Here is a 15236-nt window from a genome sequence, read left to right on the forward strand (position 1 = left end):
AACCATTAGCCAATCACCAACCAAGGTAACCCCCCCACCTTATCACCTGAATCTCCTCCTAGAGCACCATTGTGTTCTTTTTAACCAAATATCTCTCATACCTAATTCACACCAACGGTGTTTCAGGGCCGGTTCGGAGCTGGAGCTTGAAAAGCACCGGGTTTTCCTGTTCACACCGCAGCGGAGCAGCCTCTTAGCTCCGGAATCCGGTTTGTTTGAAGCTCCAAAAAATTGTCCGGCTAGAGCAAAAGCACCGCATACATCACGCTTCTGTCGAGGCAGGGGCAGGGTCAGGGGGAACCGGAATCGTCGTTGAAGTTGATGATTACGATTGTAAAGCAGTTTTGAATGTAGCATGTAACGGCTGTAAAGTTGGTGGTAAAGTCGTCCCATTTCTTCCATTTCGTTTCGACAGAGCAAAACCAAAACTACAGTAGTAGCACTTCAACACAATCGGCCATTTTTGTTGTCGCAGCACCAGTGCGGTGTGAAAAGAGCCGGAGCTAAACCGAAGAACCGGTTTTGAACCTGAAAAGCGTGTGGTGTGTGGGGTGGCTCCTTATTTTCATCTAAACTAAAAGACAGAGAATCAGCACTTTAGAAACAGGGCTGAAAAAGAGGGGATGATGGGATGCTGCAATGATCGGTTTGTTATTTCGAGCCAAACTCTTCAGAGACATTTTTGTATATACAGTATCTGAGACCTATAATATATTGATGAAAGACAGTATAATAGGGGACCTTTTAATGTGTGTTTTATCACTGTACTTTATCTGTAAAATGTGGTAGTGCTCAACTGGGTCGTTGATGCTTGTTGGGAATACATAGAATATTGTGGTACTGTGGTAGTGGGCTAATCTGATGGCATGGCCCCTAACCCAGAATCATAACGAGGCTCTGTGTTTATGTTGCTGCTAAATTAAGCTCCATTGTTTGTCAGTTAAGCAAGTTCATATTCGTAATCCCACACAAACCGGACAATATGCCTCATTCTTGGAAGAGGATGTTAAACATACTGTAGCCACAGGGCAACAAGCAGAAGAGACATCTCTTTGTCCCAGGCTCCTCCTCTCGATGGAGTGGCCTGTCTCTGCTATTGCTGATATTTGCAATAAAGATTTGTTACTAAGGTCATTAGGCAACAGCGAGAAATCAATATCCTCCAGGCAATGGCAGAACTCAGCATAGTCGTTCAACTAGAAATCGTTCCCATTATCAAAGCCTAAAGGTCACGAGTTGACAACCATCTCATGCAACACACTCTTAGTTCCTTCTCCCTTTACTCTACCCTGCTTAACCCCTTTAAGGACTCACTCAGAACATTTTAGTGATGAAAAACGCTGCCATTAAATTCACCCCAGGTCACTGCTACATTGTCTGTCTGTACCAATCTGTAAAAGCAACCTTGCTGATAGCGAGAGAAACAAAACAGACCACGTCTCTCTTCTGCTTGGAATGATAAGGACAGCAAGGTCAAGAAAAGTTTGCCCCATCCTTCTCCACCCACCCACATTATTTCTCTTAAGGAAATCTTTATGTAAGTTTAGGCTATTGACGTTACAAGATTTGAGAGAGCACCAAACAAACTCCCGTTGTAAGCACAAAGGAGCAACTCGTTTGAAAGAAGAATCATGTTACTACATTGAACCAGAAGAAGGCATTCCCACACTAGTCATCAAACAGGTAGATGGTTACAGGTTACACAGCACAAGAGCCATAACCTGTTAGAGTTGACTTGGAATTAAAAGGCAATCCCTTTACTTTAAAAAATAAAATGTTGACCCCCAGATGATTGATTGATTGATTGATTGATTGATTGATTGATTGATTGATACATTTATTTCGAACAAGTACAATTATTAATTACAAAACAAAACAAATGTTGCAGTGCATAGTCATGTAAGAGAAATCAAAACAAAAAATCACATTTACGACAACAAGAACAGCATTAGCAACATAAACAGTGCCACATCTAGTGTAGTGTTCGAAACGGAGTGAGAAGAAGTATAATTTATTTAATCTCACCCCCTTGTCCCTAAATGATTTATTTATAATCTATAATCTGCAATAATTATCATTTTTATGTATTATTATTGTTATTATTATTATTATTATTATTATTAATCTGCTTTATCTGTTGATTGACATATATATATATACACATATACATACACTGATGTACATATATGCACACATATACACACCTACATACTTACACATATACACATACACATAGTCAAACACACATTTTTAATCCCAGATGGAGACAAAATGCAGTATTGGTGTCTCTACCGATCTAACATTCTGTAATGATAATGATAAGAGCAAACATGCAACTTGAAATCAAAGCAGCTAAATGGAAAGCCATCTTTAATTTAATTATTTACACCTCTACATTTCCTGCTAATATGTCTTTTGAATATGCTGCTCTTCATTTCAGTTCCTCATGTCGAGCTGTGTTATCAAAACTTCTACCTAAATACTGCAAAAACTGTGTTGGCGACCTTGGTAAACTGCCGTCTATCATCTGCACAGTCTTTGATTGTCTAGTTATCGTTGGTGATTTAAAAAATGTCTGTGTTGTATGTCTATGGTTGCCTCCTGAATGATGTTGCTATTTTTGATTATTCCTGTGTTTTCTTTGAGATGATTATCTCACACACACACACACACACACACACACACACACACACACACACACACACACACACACACACACACAAACACACACGCTTTATTGTCACATCTGCCTGCATTTAGGTCTAAGTCACTCATCAGGATGAAATGTGCACTGTTAAACATTATGTATACTATTATTTAAAATGTTATGTATAAAACGAGTTAGGAGTTCAAGTAAGTCCTTCTCTGACATCATTTCCGAAAGATAGTAATAATTCATCCGTCTCATTCGCTACTGTTTACAGGCTGACCAGAAGAAGTCTACTTCAACTTGTATCTTCTTTTATTATGATGTTTCTTAGTCATACAATGAATTCGCCTTAATTTACAGCGCCAGAGAATTAAAAGAACAAAGACACATCATTTTTGATCCATCCACTTTAATCCAGTTAAATTACCATGACACAATTTGATCCTATCATCCATATAACCTTTGAGGAAATTTTTCAACATCTGAAATACTCTTTTACTGCCTGGATTAACTGAATGATATCAGATTTTACAAGCATACAGCTCTGAATTGACCTTACAGGCCCATATCAAAGCTCACATTTTTAAGTAAAATAGATCAAAAGCCTTGTGGCCCAAGGCTACTATTTTGATATTTGCAGCAGGGATTTTGTCAACAACGCAACACAGCACACACTGCTGTTTTTTACACAGAAAGTGAAGACATTTCAGTTTTAGTATTTTTAGATTTAAATGCTTCATTCTACACGGTTGACCACACAATCCTTCCAGAGAGACGGATATAATTAGTCTGAGTTTCTCGCACAGTGCTTAACTGGTTTGAAGCCGAAAGACAGGGACTACTTTGTGTTGACTGATAACATATCTTGGCATGGGCGTCACAACCATTATATATATATATATATGTATATATATATACATTATATAACCTTTTAAAATGATTAGTTTAGACCCCCCCACGTTTACCATGTGGAAAGTCCGTGCGTCGGTCTATCTACTTGCCGCTCTTTGTAGAGCGCTGTGTCAGTGCTTCATTATCAAATCCATTCTACTTGCTTATTGTGAGAATGCCCAAATCAATGAAACTCCATTCCATGTTTTCACTGCTACTTTGTACTAAGGCAGATTCTCAGAGCCGTACACATGAGCCGTACACATGCGGCGTTTTTTGCTGTGTCTTTAGTTGTAAGCTCAGTGGCGATCTGTTAATCTGTCATATCATACAATAAAGCCATCGAAAAGAATAGGATACAGCATTAAAAGTTATTCTGGGTCTTTGTGTGTCATAGCTCGGCTGTGTGTGTGGTACGAGTGCATTTTGTGCGAGCGAGAGAGAGAGAGCGCACGAGAGAGCGCTAACATACATAAGGAGTTGTTTCTACAACAAGGAGGAGGAGAGCTCTCTCCTGTCAGACACATCTTATAACGCCAGCTCAGGGAGGCAAAGGACTCTCTGAGTGTTTAGATCGTTGACTTTAAGACTAAAGTCAACGATCTAAACACTCAGAGAGTCCTTTGCCTCCCTGAGCTGGCGTTATAAGATGTGTCTGACAGGAGAGAGCTCTCCTCCTCCTTGTTGTAGNATAATACACATGGGGGGTGTCAATTTATATATATATATATATATATATATATATATATCTTAACAAATACAAAGTCTCAGACTGATGATCAAGATGACATCCTGGATAGTTTATAAAGTCTGAAAGTGCAAATCGGACCTCAAAAACTCCACATAATATGATAAAGCAGGGAATGACTAGGCAGGGGGGAGGATAATGTAGTCTTCCTGTGCTCTGAAAAGTGAACTGTGTATAAATGAGAAGGAAAAAAATAAATGATTGGCTATCTGTATATTATAGGTCCTCAAGATGAATGACAATTTTGTCTCATCTAGTGCCTGACAGAACTTAAATTGGATCCCAAAGAGAATAACATGATAGAAATGAAATCAACATTTTCATTTCTTTCTCCCGCCACCTATCATAATTCATTCAATGAGTATTTCATTTGAAAATGCATAGTTGGAAAACTTCTCACACCAGAATTCAAACACCTCTCACAGAAGCGTCTTGTGCTTGACAGTTTTTCACAGCTGTTATCTCAAATGTCTGACAATATCTAAGTCAAGCTGGAAAGGCCCATCACTTTCTGGATGCTGGCTTGTGTACTGCATACCAAATATCGAATATTCCTTCCTTGAAACATCCTGCTGTAAGAATATTTTAATAACCTTTGCAATTGTTCTGGAGCAAGCACCACTTTATGTAGATTTCCAGGTAATTTTAATAAGCGGTTCTGCAGAGCCATGACAATTACTGCACAATGCAAGAGGACCTGATTGATAATAAAGTACCCCCTTATTTCCTTCACAATTAACCTTGGGCTAATGCTAATTTAAGCCTTCAGTGGCCACAAGATACTACCTGGAAATTATGGGTAAACAGAGGAAGGCCTGGAGCCGAAAGCTGTAAAGATTCAAGTCTAAAGGAATTATGCAAATATAGTTTTTTGCAAAGCCCCGAAGTATAAAGTTGATATAATATACCTATCAGGCATTGTAAAATAATAAGCTATACGCATGAGTCTATTGCCCACCCCCACAATGATCTACAGTATTACTGGATGTGGACCCACCCCCTAAGAAAAACTCCCTCTGGAAGGAACTTTTAGGATTTAAGCCTTTGTAGACCTGCACAAAAAAACAAAACACATAACACACTACAGGATGCTTTTATGCTGTAAAAGATACGTGGTCAAATATGTTAACAACCACCTTGGAATGTGGTTTGTGGGATTGGATCACATTCATTCATCTTTCATAATTGGTACTTAGAACGGTCCTCTCGGCCAAGATGCATAGTAATGCTAGGTGTCATTAAGAACGTTTAATTTTTCTGGTCTTACTGTATATATGGATCCCCTCGCAGTTGTAATTCAGTTGTACTGCCTGAACCTGAAGGTAATTAGAGGTATTTTTCCTCACACTTCCTGAGTGGTTCATGGTATTCTCAGGGGCAGATACCGGGACTCAATATCTTGGTAGGCCGAGCTGAAAGAAGGCAATACTGACAGCATGCTGGGCTAATATACTGTATATAATGCCTCGTGTCAAGTTGCGTAAATCACAGGGGTAATTATTAAGACGGTTTAAGTAGTTCACCGTGTGCTCTGTGATTATGAACTAAAAACAAACCTTGAGGCGGGAGGATTATTATGGTCCAGTGGTGTTTTTAGATCATGGAGGCGGCGAGAGAAAGCGAGAGAGAGGGCGACACAAAGAGAGAAACCTGCAACTTAAGCCTTTGATCATCAGAGATGCTGAGTGTGGTGATTTACTGCACCCACAAACCCTTTGAAGACCCCGCTGCTGAAGCTAGGAGCCCGGTCAGTCCTCTGACTTTCACTTGTTCATGCTTTCATCTCTCCGGACCCGCATAAGATGATACTCGTGATTTTTTGTACACACTTTAAAAATCTTTTAGGAAATTCAAAACTATCAGGGGCAGCTGTTTTAGGATAAATACAGTATGGACAGAAGTATTTGCCTTTTTCCACATTGTCCAAATACACTGTAAAATATTACCATGATTTCACAATATTTAGCTGTAATATTTTACAATAAATTACTGTTTTACCACTTTACAGTCCTTACCTGTAATGTTCACAATATAATACTGTAATTTTGTATTTCACAGTGAAATAAATACAGGCACAGTTAATTACTGTGAATGTACAGGATAAATGATTACCAGGTATTTCACAACATGTTACTATATTATTTCACAGTAAAATACTGTATTCAGACCATCGTCTGTGATAACACAACAAATTAAGTGATTTTCTTGCTTTCATCGCTCTTGCTTGGCTTTAAATGCTAATTTCTTTCTTTAGTGCAGGTTTTACTTAAATTGAAAGGGGCACCGCTGCATGTGCCTTAAAATAAACGATGCAACATATACATCTATGTAAAATTGAAATGGTTGTCTTGGCTTATTGTTTTCAGGTGCTTCCTGGGCATTAATCCTGAGACGGGCTCGAAAGCCAAAAAGAGGCATGGCAATTTAAACCCCCATGTCAGCACATTCTTCAGAAAAATTGTTGACTTCGAATGGATGTCTGTGTAGACATGTGTTACGTGCTCCCCTCCTTGTTTTATTTTCTGTCTCCCTGCTGCAGGTGCACCAGAGGCCTGTACTACGAAGCTGGATTTTCGCTTAGCCGGCTAACTTCAGGGAAAGCTCGGGCTTTCCGGTCTTACGAAGCTGGTTCTCTTTTTAGCAGGCTAGATCTCCATGGTAACTTATGCTGTGCGGCTAACCTGCCCCGGAGCAGGTTAGGTTGCAGGCTAAGAGCTCAACTCAGTGAAAGCACTGCCTGCTGACCAATCAGAGCTCAGTGTGCGGAGTTTAAAGCGATCAAGTCATATTACAGGAGAAAGGAAATACAGAAAAGCTGCCGTTGCAGGAAAGACGGCCGGCAAAAATCAACCGACTGTGTGAACGTGAACATTAATAGAATATCACCTCCCATCTTCAGAGCAATCTGACTATTAAAACATTAGCGTTAAGAAAGCTTACTTAAATATCTGCCACAACATAAGTAACCGGATCAGAGTAACATTAAGTACAGTCCGCGGCATATCACATCATAATGTATCATATATTTCCTTATCTGAGTCAGCTGAGCCGTATCTGGCCGTGCAACACTCACAGTGTCACAGTTACAGAAGTCATTATTTGTAAACCTAAAATACCCTCCCTTTCATGTGAACGCCTGACCTTAACTAGATAGGCCACGGCTGCTTGACGAGCACGTCCACACTTGATAACCCGCGCGTCTAGTACCGGTTTTAGCGACGAGCGCGTATGTTTTTGCGTGGATCCCGGTGCTTTTTCTTTTTGGTGTTGTGGCAAGCCGGGCGCTGAACTCAAACACATCCAGGTTAGGTTGAACCAGGGCCCTCGTAGTTATACCCCCGCTGGAGTTTAAAATTTCAGGGGAAAGGTGATTGGTCAATGTGCCAAACAGGATCAGGAATATATTTGATTAGTTGGTGCGTTGAGCAACGAATATAACATTTATTCCCCGCAGGATCTCTATAAAGTATCATTAATACTCGTTTATTCTCCTGATTAATAGCTTCATTAAAAACTGCTAGAATGATAATTGCTATTTTTTTTGCACATCACCTTTCAAAGATTTCGAGATTTCTTACGGGTTTATTGACATATCATATACACAACTACGTTGGTCAGTTTATGCGAGAATTGAAAAACTTGGGGCTCACACGGTTCGCTCAACAGTGCGAGTAGCAGAGCAACAATCTATGCTGTCGATTCATATGTGCTGTAATCCTTCCACATTAAACTGGTCAAAATTCTGCACATTTCTTTGGTTTTATAGANAAGTTATTCTGGGTCTTTGTGTGTCATAGCTCGGCTGTGTGTGTGGTACGAGTGCATTTTGTGCGAGCGAGAGAGAGAGAGCGCACGAGAGAGCGCTAACATACATAAGGAGTTGTTTCTACAACAAGGAGGAGGAGAGCTCTCTCCTGTCAGACACATCTTATAACGCCAGCTCAGGGAGGCAAAGGACTCTCTGAGTGTTTAGATCGTTGACTTTAGTCTAAGTTATCTCATGTAAACAAGTATTTCCAAGGCACACCTTTTAAATGATCATTATAGAAAATAAGAGAATAACCGGTATGAAATAATTCCAACTCACACTATAGGACAGTAAAACAAAAATACAGTTTAAAAGGGGAGTGATTTGTAAAATATGCATAAAGAAAAAGTAAAACTGTTTACAGTTCTGCTTCATATGGATGTTGAGAGATGTATCCATAGATTTAATCCCTAATTTTGCTCTCAAAGTGCACCAGATTGATGCATTTAACTTCAACATTTAAAAAAAATCTTCCCGGGGGAGCATGCCCCCGGACCCCCCTAGAGGATGTTAGGACCACCACCTGCCCACACTTCCCGTCAAATTGCCCCACCCACATGGAGGATGCTTCCTACGCCCATGTGTCTTAGGGTACAACAATGACATTCGGAGTTCCCCAAGGCTACATTCCGGGGCCTCTTCCATTTAACATCCAATTCATCAGATCATGAAAACCAACAAAAATTGTTTTAGCATGACTATGCAGATTACATAGACATGTATATTTCCACATGATTACAGTAGGTCACTCTTTAAAACCTTAAAGGCCAACAAATGAGTGATAGGAGATGCCATTATTTGCTCCGATTAAACAAATTAAACAATAAATGTTTTGTTTTTTTAAACCAAAAGTGTGATTGAAAGTCAGCACTCATCTCCAAATGCTCTTATTATAAAGACTAAAACCGTACTTTTCAACATCCATATTATCAACCCGCTATCACCTTAAGAGTAAATAAAAAATTCAAGGACTTTTGTGTCAGCAAGTTTTAGAAAAGGTTGGGTTCATGCATTTTTCTTCAGGAAAGGTTTAGGTCGTTACAATTCACAACACTGCTGTTAGAATCCTAGGGCTTGGGTTGGGGGAAACTATGGGACAGTATTACAACCAACAAATCTTCCCATTCCTAATATTAAAAAGTTTTATCGAAATCTTTGATCCCTATTGCTTGGACATTATTCAGCATAAATCGAGCATGTTCAGTTTATCCCGTTCGATGTTTTCCTCTGAACGCATGAGATAAAAGAACAACTTTAAATGAGGGGAAGCTGGCCTACAGATCAAGGTTTTGTCATTTGTAACTGTAAAACAAAAAAGCTCAGCACAACATTTTACGTCAGTGCTTGATTCACTGAAGACAATATCTTGATAACAGGCCTGAGTTATATAATGTTTTTGAATAATATTCCATTTTAAATATCTATTTCTAAAGTACCAAAGTGGACTCAATGTTATACTTCAGCCCTACAGATTAAATGATAAAAAGTCATCAGTATAACCCTAACCCCTTAACCCCAACCCTAACCTAATTGTTGCGATTCGTATTCGTTTGCCCTTTTTAATTTTGTCATGTCAAGATCTGTCTTTGCCCCCCCCCCCATCCATACTAGGTGATTAATTAATTAAAAGTGGACCCATTGTCATTTGAAAAATATGCTCCAATGACTTTTGTCATGTACTCCAACTCCACTGTAACCCCAAAATGTATACTTTCACACAAAAACATATCAACACATCATCATACATCAAAAATAAAAAGGTGAACGTATTTTGAGTCAAGATATGTACAGATTTGAGGTACAGTACTTGTACTTGAGTATTTTCATTTCCCTCTTCTTTATACTTTCACTCAGATGCCTGACAGATTTTGATGCTGTGCAAAGTTTAAAATGTTAGCTCACACTAAATGTTTAGCACCCTTAACGAAATGCCCCCAAGTGTGGCTGGTTACCAACGCAGAAAGAAACTAGCTGAGAGATATGAATGGATCTGTTTCTTTTCGGGGGTCAAGGACAACACGACTATGTCTTTAAATGTTACTGGTCCTCAAGGCGTATAGAACGTAGACCCATGTGCTCTCCTAGGTAATAAACCACTGTCTCACAAAGAGTCTATGAATAATGTGAAAGCTTGGTTTGCTGTAGGGATGAATGAAATAAATTCCTTGTTGATAGTTCCTTCAAAACCCAAAGGTTTGGCTGAAGGAAAAGGCCACAGTGCAGAGGGGAGACAAAGAAACACTCTACTATGAGTTTACAAAGAACGCTTTCTCTGTTTTATCTTGAAAGGCTACGTCCAGCCAGAAGGCTATTTCCCTGTGTTTGTGTTCACCTCTCCAGCTCCAAATGAGTTTTCATGAATCCACAGAAAGACGCCATGTAGTGTTTTCCGGCGGCCTTACACGAGACACGATAGCAGACGTTTGCATTAATTAGCCTTACGTAAGATAGTGGTTCATCACATGTGAGGCTCCTGAGAAGACACTCAATCCCTTGAATAAAAGTTTGATTGACTTTCATCGTGATTATCATTATCATCTTTCAAGTTGGTGCTTTGTCTATACTGTGTTCTTTGCTGTTACAGTTTCACATCATCATGCATGTAAAGCGGGAAATTAATGGTTTCCTCGAAAAAAAAACTTGAATGTTCTTTCAGTTCAGAGCTTTAATTAAATGAACTTCTGGGGCATACTCAACAGTGACATCCCGTAGTCCATTTTTGGAAGATTTGGGCGTGACGTTGATGTTATCACTCTGTCGAGCAAAGGCTGTAAAGTACAAACATTGTGTTGGTGGCACAAAAGCATCAAACAAAGTTTCGAGTGTTGCTTTGAGACTTGAAACAAATTAGACATTATGAATGAAATGCCCCACATACAAAATTGAAATAAACGCAGATGATATGTTGTTGATTTCAATTAAATGCAACTTGTACTCAAATGCTATTTAAGTTCAGTTCGTACATCTTATCTAAATTTCTATCAAACTCAGACTTGTGTGTTGACTCTGTGTTGCTGTAAAACCTTAGTTGAACTCAGAATTAGCTTTTACATTAGCAATAATTATGTGTGTGTGCGAGACAAAATAAATAGGAACTTCAACGCCGTTGGAATAACTTATTTACTGATTGGATTTACGGTACAAACTAAGCTTTATCAGAAGTTCATACGTTTTATTCCTGTAATAGCAAAATAACGTATCTTTGATAAAATAGTTGAACCATGGTCTACTCATTCTGTCTAAAGTTAACATAAAACAAACAGTTAACTGGAAGTACAACATTGAAATTGTATAATTGGTTTGCTTGCTCTTCTAATTTCTTGTTACCAGTGGTGTTTTCTCCTGGATGCCAAGGGAAGCCAGGCTTCCCCTGTTTTTTCGGATTGTAGTTATAATTTTAATAAATAAATAAAAACACTTCGTTTAGTTTCGGAAATTCTTTGTTGTGTGTTGCTGCCGGCCCGTCTCTCCCCCATTCTCATTGAGTATTTTATAAAGAGTGAAACAGCGCCCCTCTAGATGTTATGGTGAAACAGTAGATTGCACTCTCTGTTGCGAGAGGAGGCCAACCGAAATTTGCATTTGTTAAATGATACCGGGCGCTGTAATCACTCATCTGGTTACGTTATTACATTGACCTCCACACCCCCACCCCAAAAGAAAGGACGTATTATTGGCTTCCCCTCATTTTTTCCCCACGCCACGCTACTGCTTGTTACCCAGACACGTCATTACTTATTATGACATTTAGAACTTTTTTTAGAGATAGGAAAATTGGCTGCTGATTACCCACAGTTAACACTGATACAACAACTCTGTGTCCTCTGTGGGAGGCGTGTGGTGCAGTGGGATGTGCGTTGGTGTTCGGATCAAGAGGTTCAAACCCCGCTGCAGTCAGCATGTCGTTGTGTTCCTGGGCAAGACACTTCGCCCCAAATTGCCCCTGTGGGGATTTCCCACAGTATTGAGTATGCAAGTCGCTTTGGATAAAAGCGTCTAACAAATGACATGTAATGTGTTTTTCACCTTAAGCTGCTTTCACATGATCAACCGTAAAACCTCTTTGCCATTGTTTCCTATTGAGGGAGCAAAATTGCTACGCTAAAAGTTGAAATGATTTCCTCTTTGACCTCGATTGCCGCTGACCTTAAAAAGCGTGACCAATGAGATAATATCTGTATGTTACAAGCCACAAGAGATAAATGCAAGCAGGGGAGGAAACCAAAGAAACAGGACCACCTAGCTGCATTCACCATTGCAAAGCCCTGCTCATGGAGAGCAGAGAGAACATTTCATTATCAAAGGAAGACAGTTTAAAATGCATCTTTTAGTGGTGCATCACAAACGCCAACTCAATCACTTTCCAATAAGGAGCTATTATCAATAAAGGGTAACGCTCCATTTTGGAAGCAAGGCAAAGCAAAAAAGGGTCAAGTTTATCAGGAAATTCAACAGATAATGAGAACTATTACATGTTGCCCTTTGATTCTGAGTTGTTAGACCCTTTTATGCCAAGACACATGGAGCTATTATTGCATGCCGAATGTCCTGTTCTCTTTTCCTTGTAGCATTAAAGGCCTCTTCACATTGCACCATTACACTTTTATATGTTCCCAAGCAGGCTTTATTTAAGATGTCATTACTTGCCAACCAAGTAGGTCTTTTTTTTGGTATTATGGATTTTGTTGAAAGAAAGTGATCTGATTTCTTGCTTGTCATTGTACATATTAAACTGCTGTTGAAAGGGAACCATCTGAGAGTCACACACGTTTCCAACAGTGCTACTTTATGGTTACACCATGTTTCTCTAGCCAGGCGCCATGATCAACTGGTTCACAACAATAAAGCTTAAAACAAACTTTATAAAGAAACTCTATTGGGTTGCTGCTCTATTAAAACCAGGATGGATTTTGATAGATTTTTTGTACAGAAAGATTGGTAGCATGCTGGACAAAAGCTTATCAAAATGCACAATTGCTTGCTATGCTTGACCATTAACCCTGAAGTTGAAGCGCTTCACCTTCTTTACCCTAAAAATCTGACTGCATAACAAATCTGACTGGTAGATGTAATCAACATCCAGTCCCAAAAAGTTCATAATGAATTCACAATTTCATATGCTTAGATTGACGTGGGACAAAGGCATCAATTGTGTTCCTGTTGCTCAGAACAAATAATGTTTTATACTAGATGAGCGGAACTAAAGATTAAACGTTAGTTTGCCTTAAGCTAACTTCAAGTCGCAGGCTACTGGCCAATTAATAAAAAGAGTCCTTTGTGAGGTGGTGACGTCAAGAGGGCTCTATAAAGACATAAATTCATAGTTAAACTGGAAAAACACAGCAGTGGAAGGATGAGTCTGAGTGTCCTCCTCCATTTCTTAACTTGAATAACTGATGAGCCGTTAACCCTGGATAAATTAAGCAGGAAAAGTGACAACAGTACAGTCTAACAAGCTAGCAAGATAAAGGGATTATATATTGCACGTGAATTTATTTTTTATCGATTACTACTCAAAAAACATGTTGGAAATGCTTGAATACAGCCACTATCAGGTGAGATTGATTTTTTCTTGAATATTATTCCAAAAAACAACATTGGACTTATTGACTGAAACAGAGTCAGATGATATTACATTTAATAATTGTTCTTGTGGTGGTTATAGTAATACTTTTCACAGCATGTAGTGTTAAAGTCATTTCCCCTATTCAACTGTTATCTATCTTTGTTAACACATTTCAAAACAGTTGATGCTACGGGATCTAAACAGTATAGCAGAAAATCTAACAAAAGCTAAAATGGTTATATGTTTTCTCATATTTTTGAGTTGTTGAGGAGCTGCAGTTTAATATAGATCATGTGACTTCAACTGCATTGCTCAACAGTCTCCTCTCTGTTTTTGTCATGGGTGTAGATATAAAATCGGCCATTGTCAGCGTGAATGACGCTGTCAAAATAATCTGCGCTGCTATATTTGAACTGTTATGCAGGGAGGTGTTTGGTTTAAACACATTTACACTACTTTCTGAAACAAAGAAGGGCCCACCATCAGAACAGCTGGCTTTTCCAAATGAGGACCATTGATCTACAACTTAAAATAACTTCAACACAGAACAACTTGACTCCTTGTCGTTACTTTGTAGGATAAGCAAAGGATTTTGAAGACATCAAGCATGACACCAAATCTAAAATTCCACTAAATGTACTTGAATTGTACTGTTGTCATCATTTCTCTATGCTTTCTTTAAATGACCTATTTTGAAAGATATTTTTGCTATTATTTCTTGTGATATTTAATTCTTGTTTTCCTATCTACAAGTCTAAAAGCAAATGTTACACATAAAAAGAGAATCCAAATTGTTACTCTACAAATTTTTCTATCAAGTGTAGATTTGTTCACCTACTTTTGATACATGCTCCGATAGAATAACTGTATGCTGTGGAAAAAAAAGAAGAAAAAAAAGAATCCAAAAGTCCCCAGGTTGAATTTTCTTTTTTTACGTCTTGCCCATATTAGGTGCAGTCCCACATGGATAACACCACCAAGTACCAGATCCAGCAGGCCCAGAGGCAGCAGGTGAGGCAGTACCTCTCCACCTCTCTTGGTGGTAAGGCGGGGGGTCAGTGCCCCGGCCAGCCCCCCGAGCACGGCATGCCTCCCGGGCTCGGCAGCAGCGCCCCCAACAGCCCCATGGCCCTGCTCACCCTCAGCTCCAACTGTGAGAAAGAGGTATGCCCGCTCATTACTAAACCCTTTCAGTACATTGAGAAACCTTTATATATTTCTGCAGAAAGCTGTACGATCCTTGACAAGTGGTTACAAGCACCAATGTTTGTCCCTCTGGGGCAAATTTATTTAAAAAAGCCCGTTAGCCACCTCAATTTTCTAAATCAAGTCAAAGTCAAGTCAACTTTATTGTCAATCTTCCAGTTTGTATGTATACACATAGAGATCAAAATACCGTTCCCTACAATCCCGAATTTAAAACAAATGTATATAAAAATGTGTGTGCAAATATGTATATACACAGAATCAAAGACACATTTTTACATATGCAAACATTAAGACCTAAATAAAAACACAACAATCAATATATACAAAATAAAAGTCACTTCAATATTTGAGAATGTACATTAGT

The 15236-nt window shown here is 39.0% G+C and overlaps 1 protein-coding gene across 1 annotated transcript in view; it reads left to right on the top strand.

Annotated features, from left to right (window-relative positions):
• Nucleotides 1-13457: 13457 nt before the first annotated feature.
• mitfa (melanocyte inducing transcription factor a) overlaps nt 13458-15236 on the top strand; it is a 9687-nt gene continuing 7908 nt past the window's right edge. The window contains exons 1-2 of the mRNA XM_010796332.1: nt 13458-13652; nt 14615-14827. Coding sequence (XP_010794634.1) covers nt 13620-13652; nt 14615-14827 — 246 coding nt within the window. The 5' untranslated portion in view covers nt 13458-13619. The remainder of the gene's footprint in view (nt 13653-14614; nt 14828-15236) is intronic.

The sequence above is a fragment of the Notothenia coriiceps genome, unplaced genomic scaffold, assembly GCF_000735185.1.
Source record: "Notothenia coriiceps isolate Sejong01 unplaced genomic scaffold, NC01 NC01_scaffold00037250, whole genome shotgun sequence".
Classification (NCBI taxonomy): domain Eukaryota; kingdom Metazoa; phylum Chordata; class Actinopteri; order Perciformes; family Nototheniidae; genus Notothenia; species Notothenia coriiceps.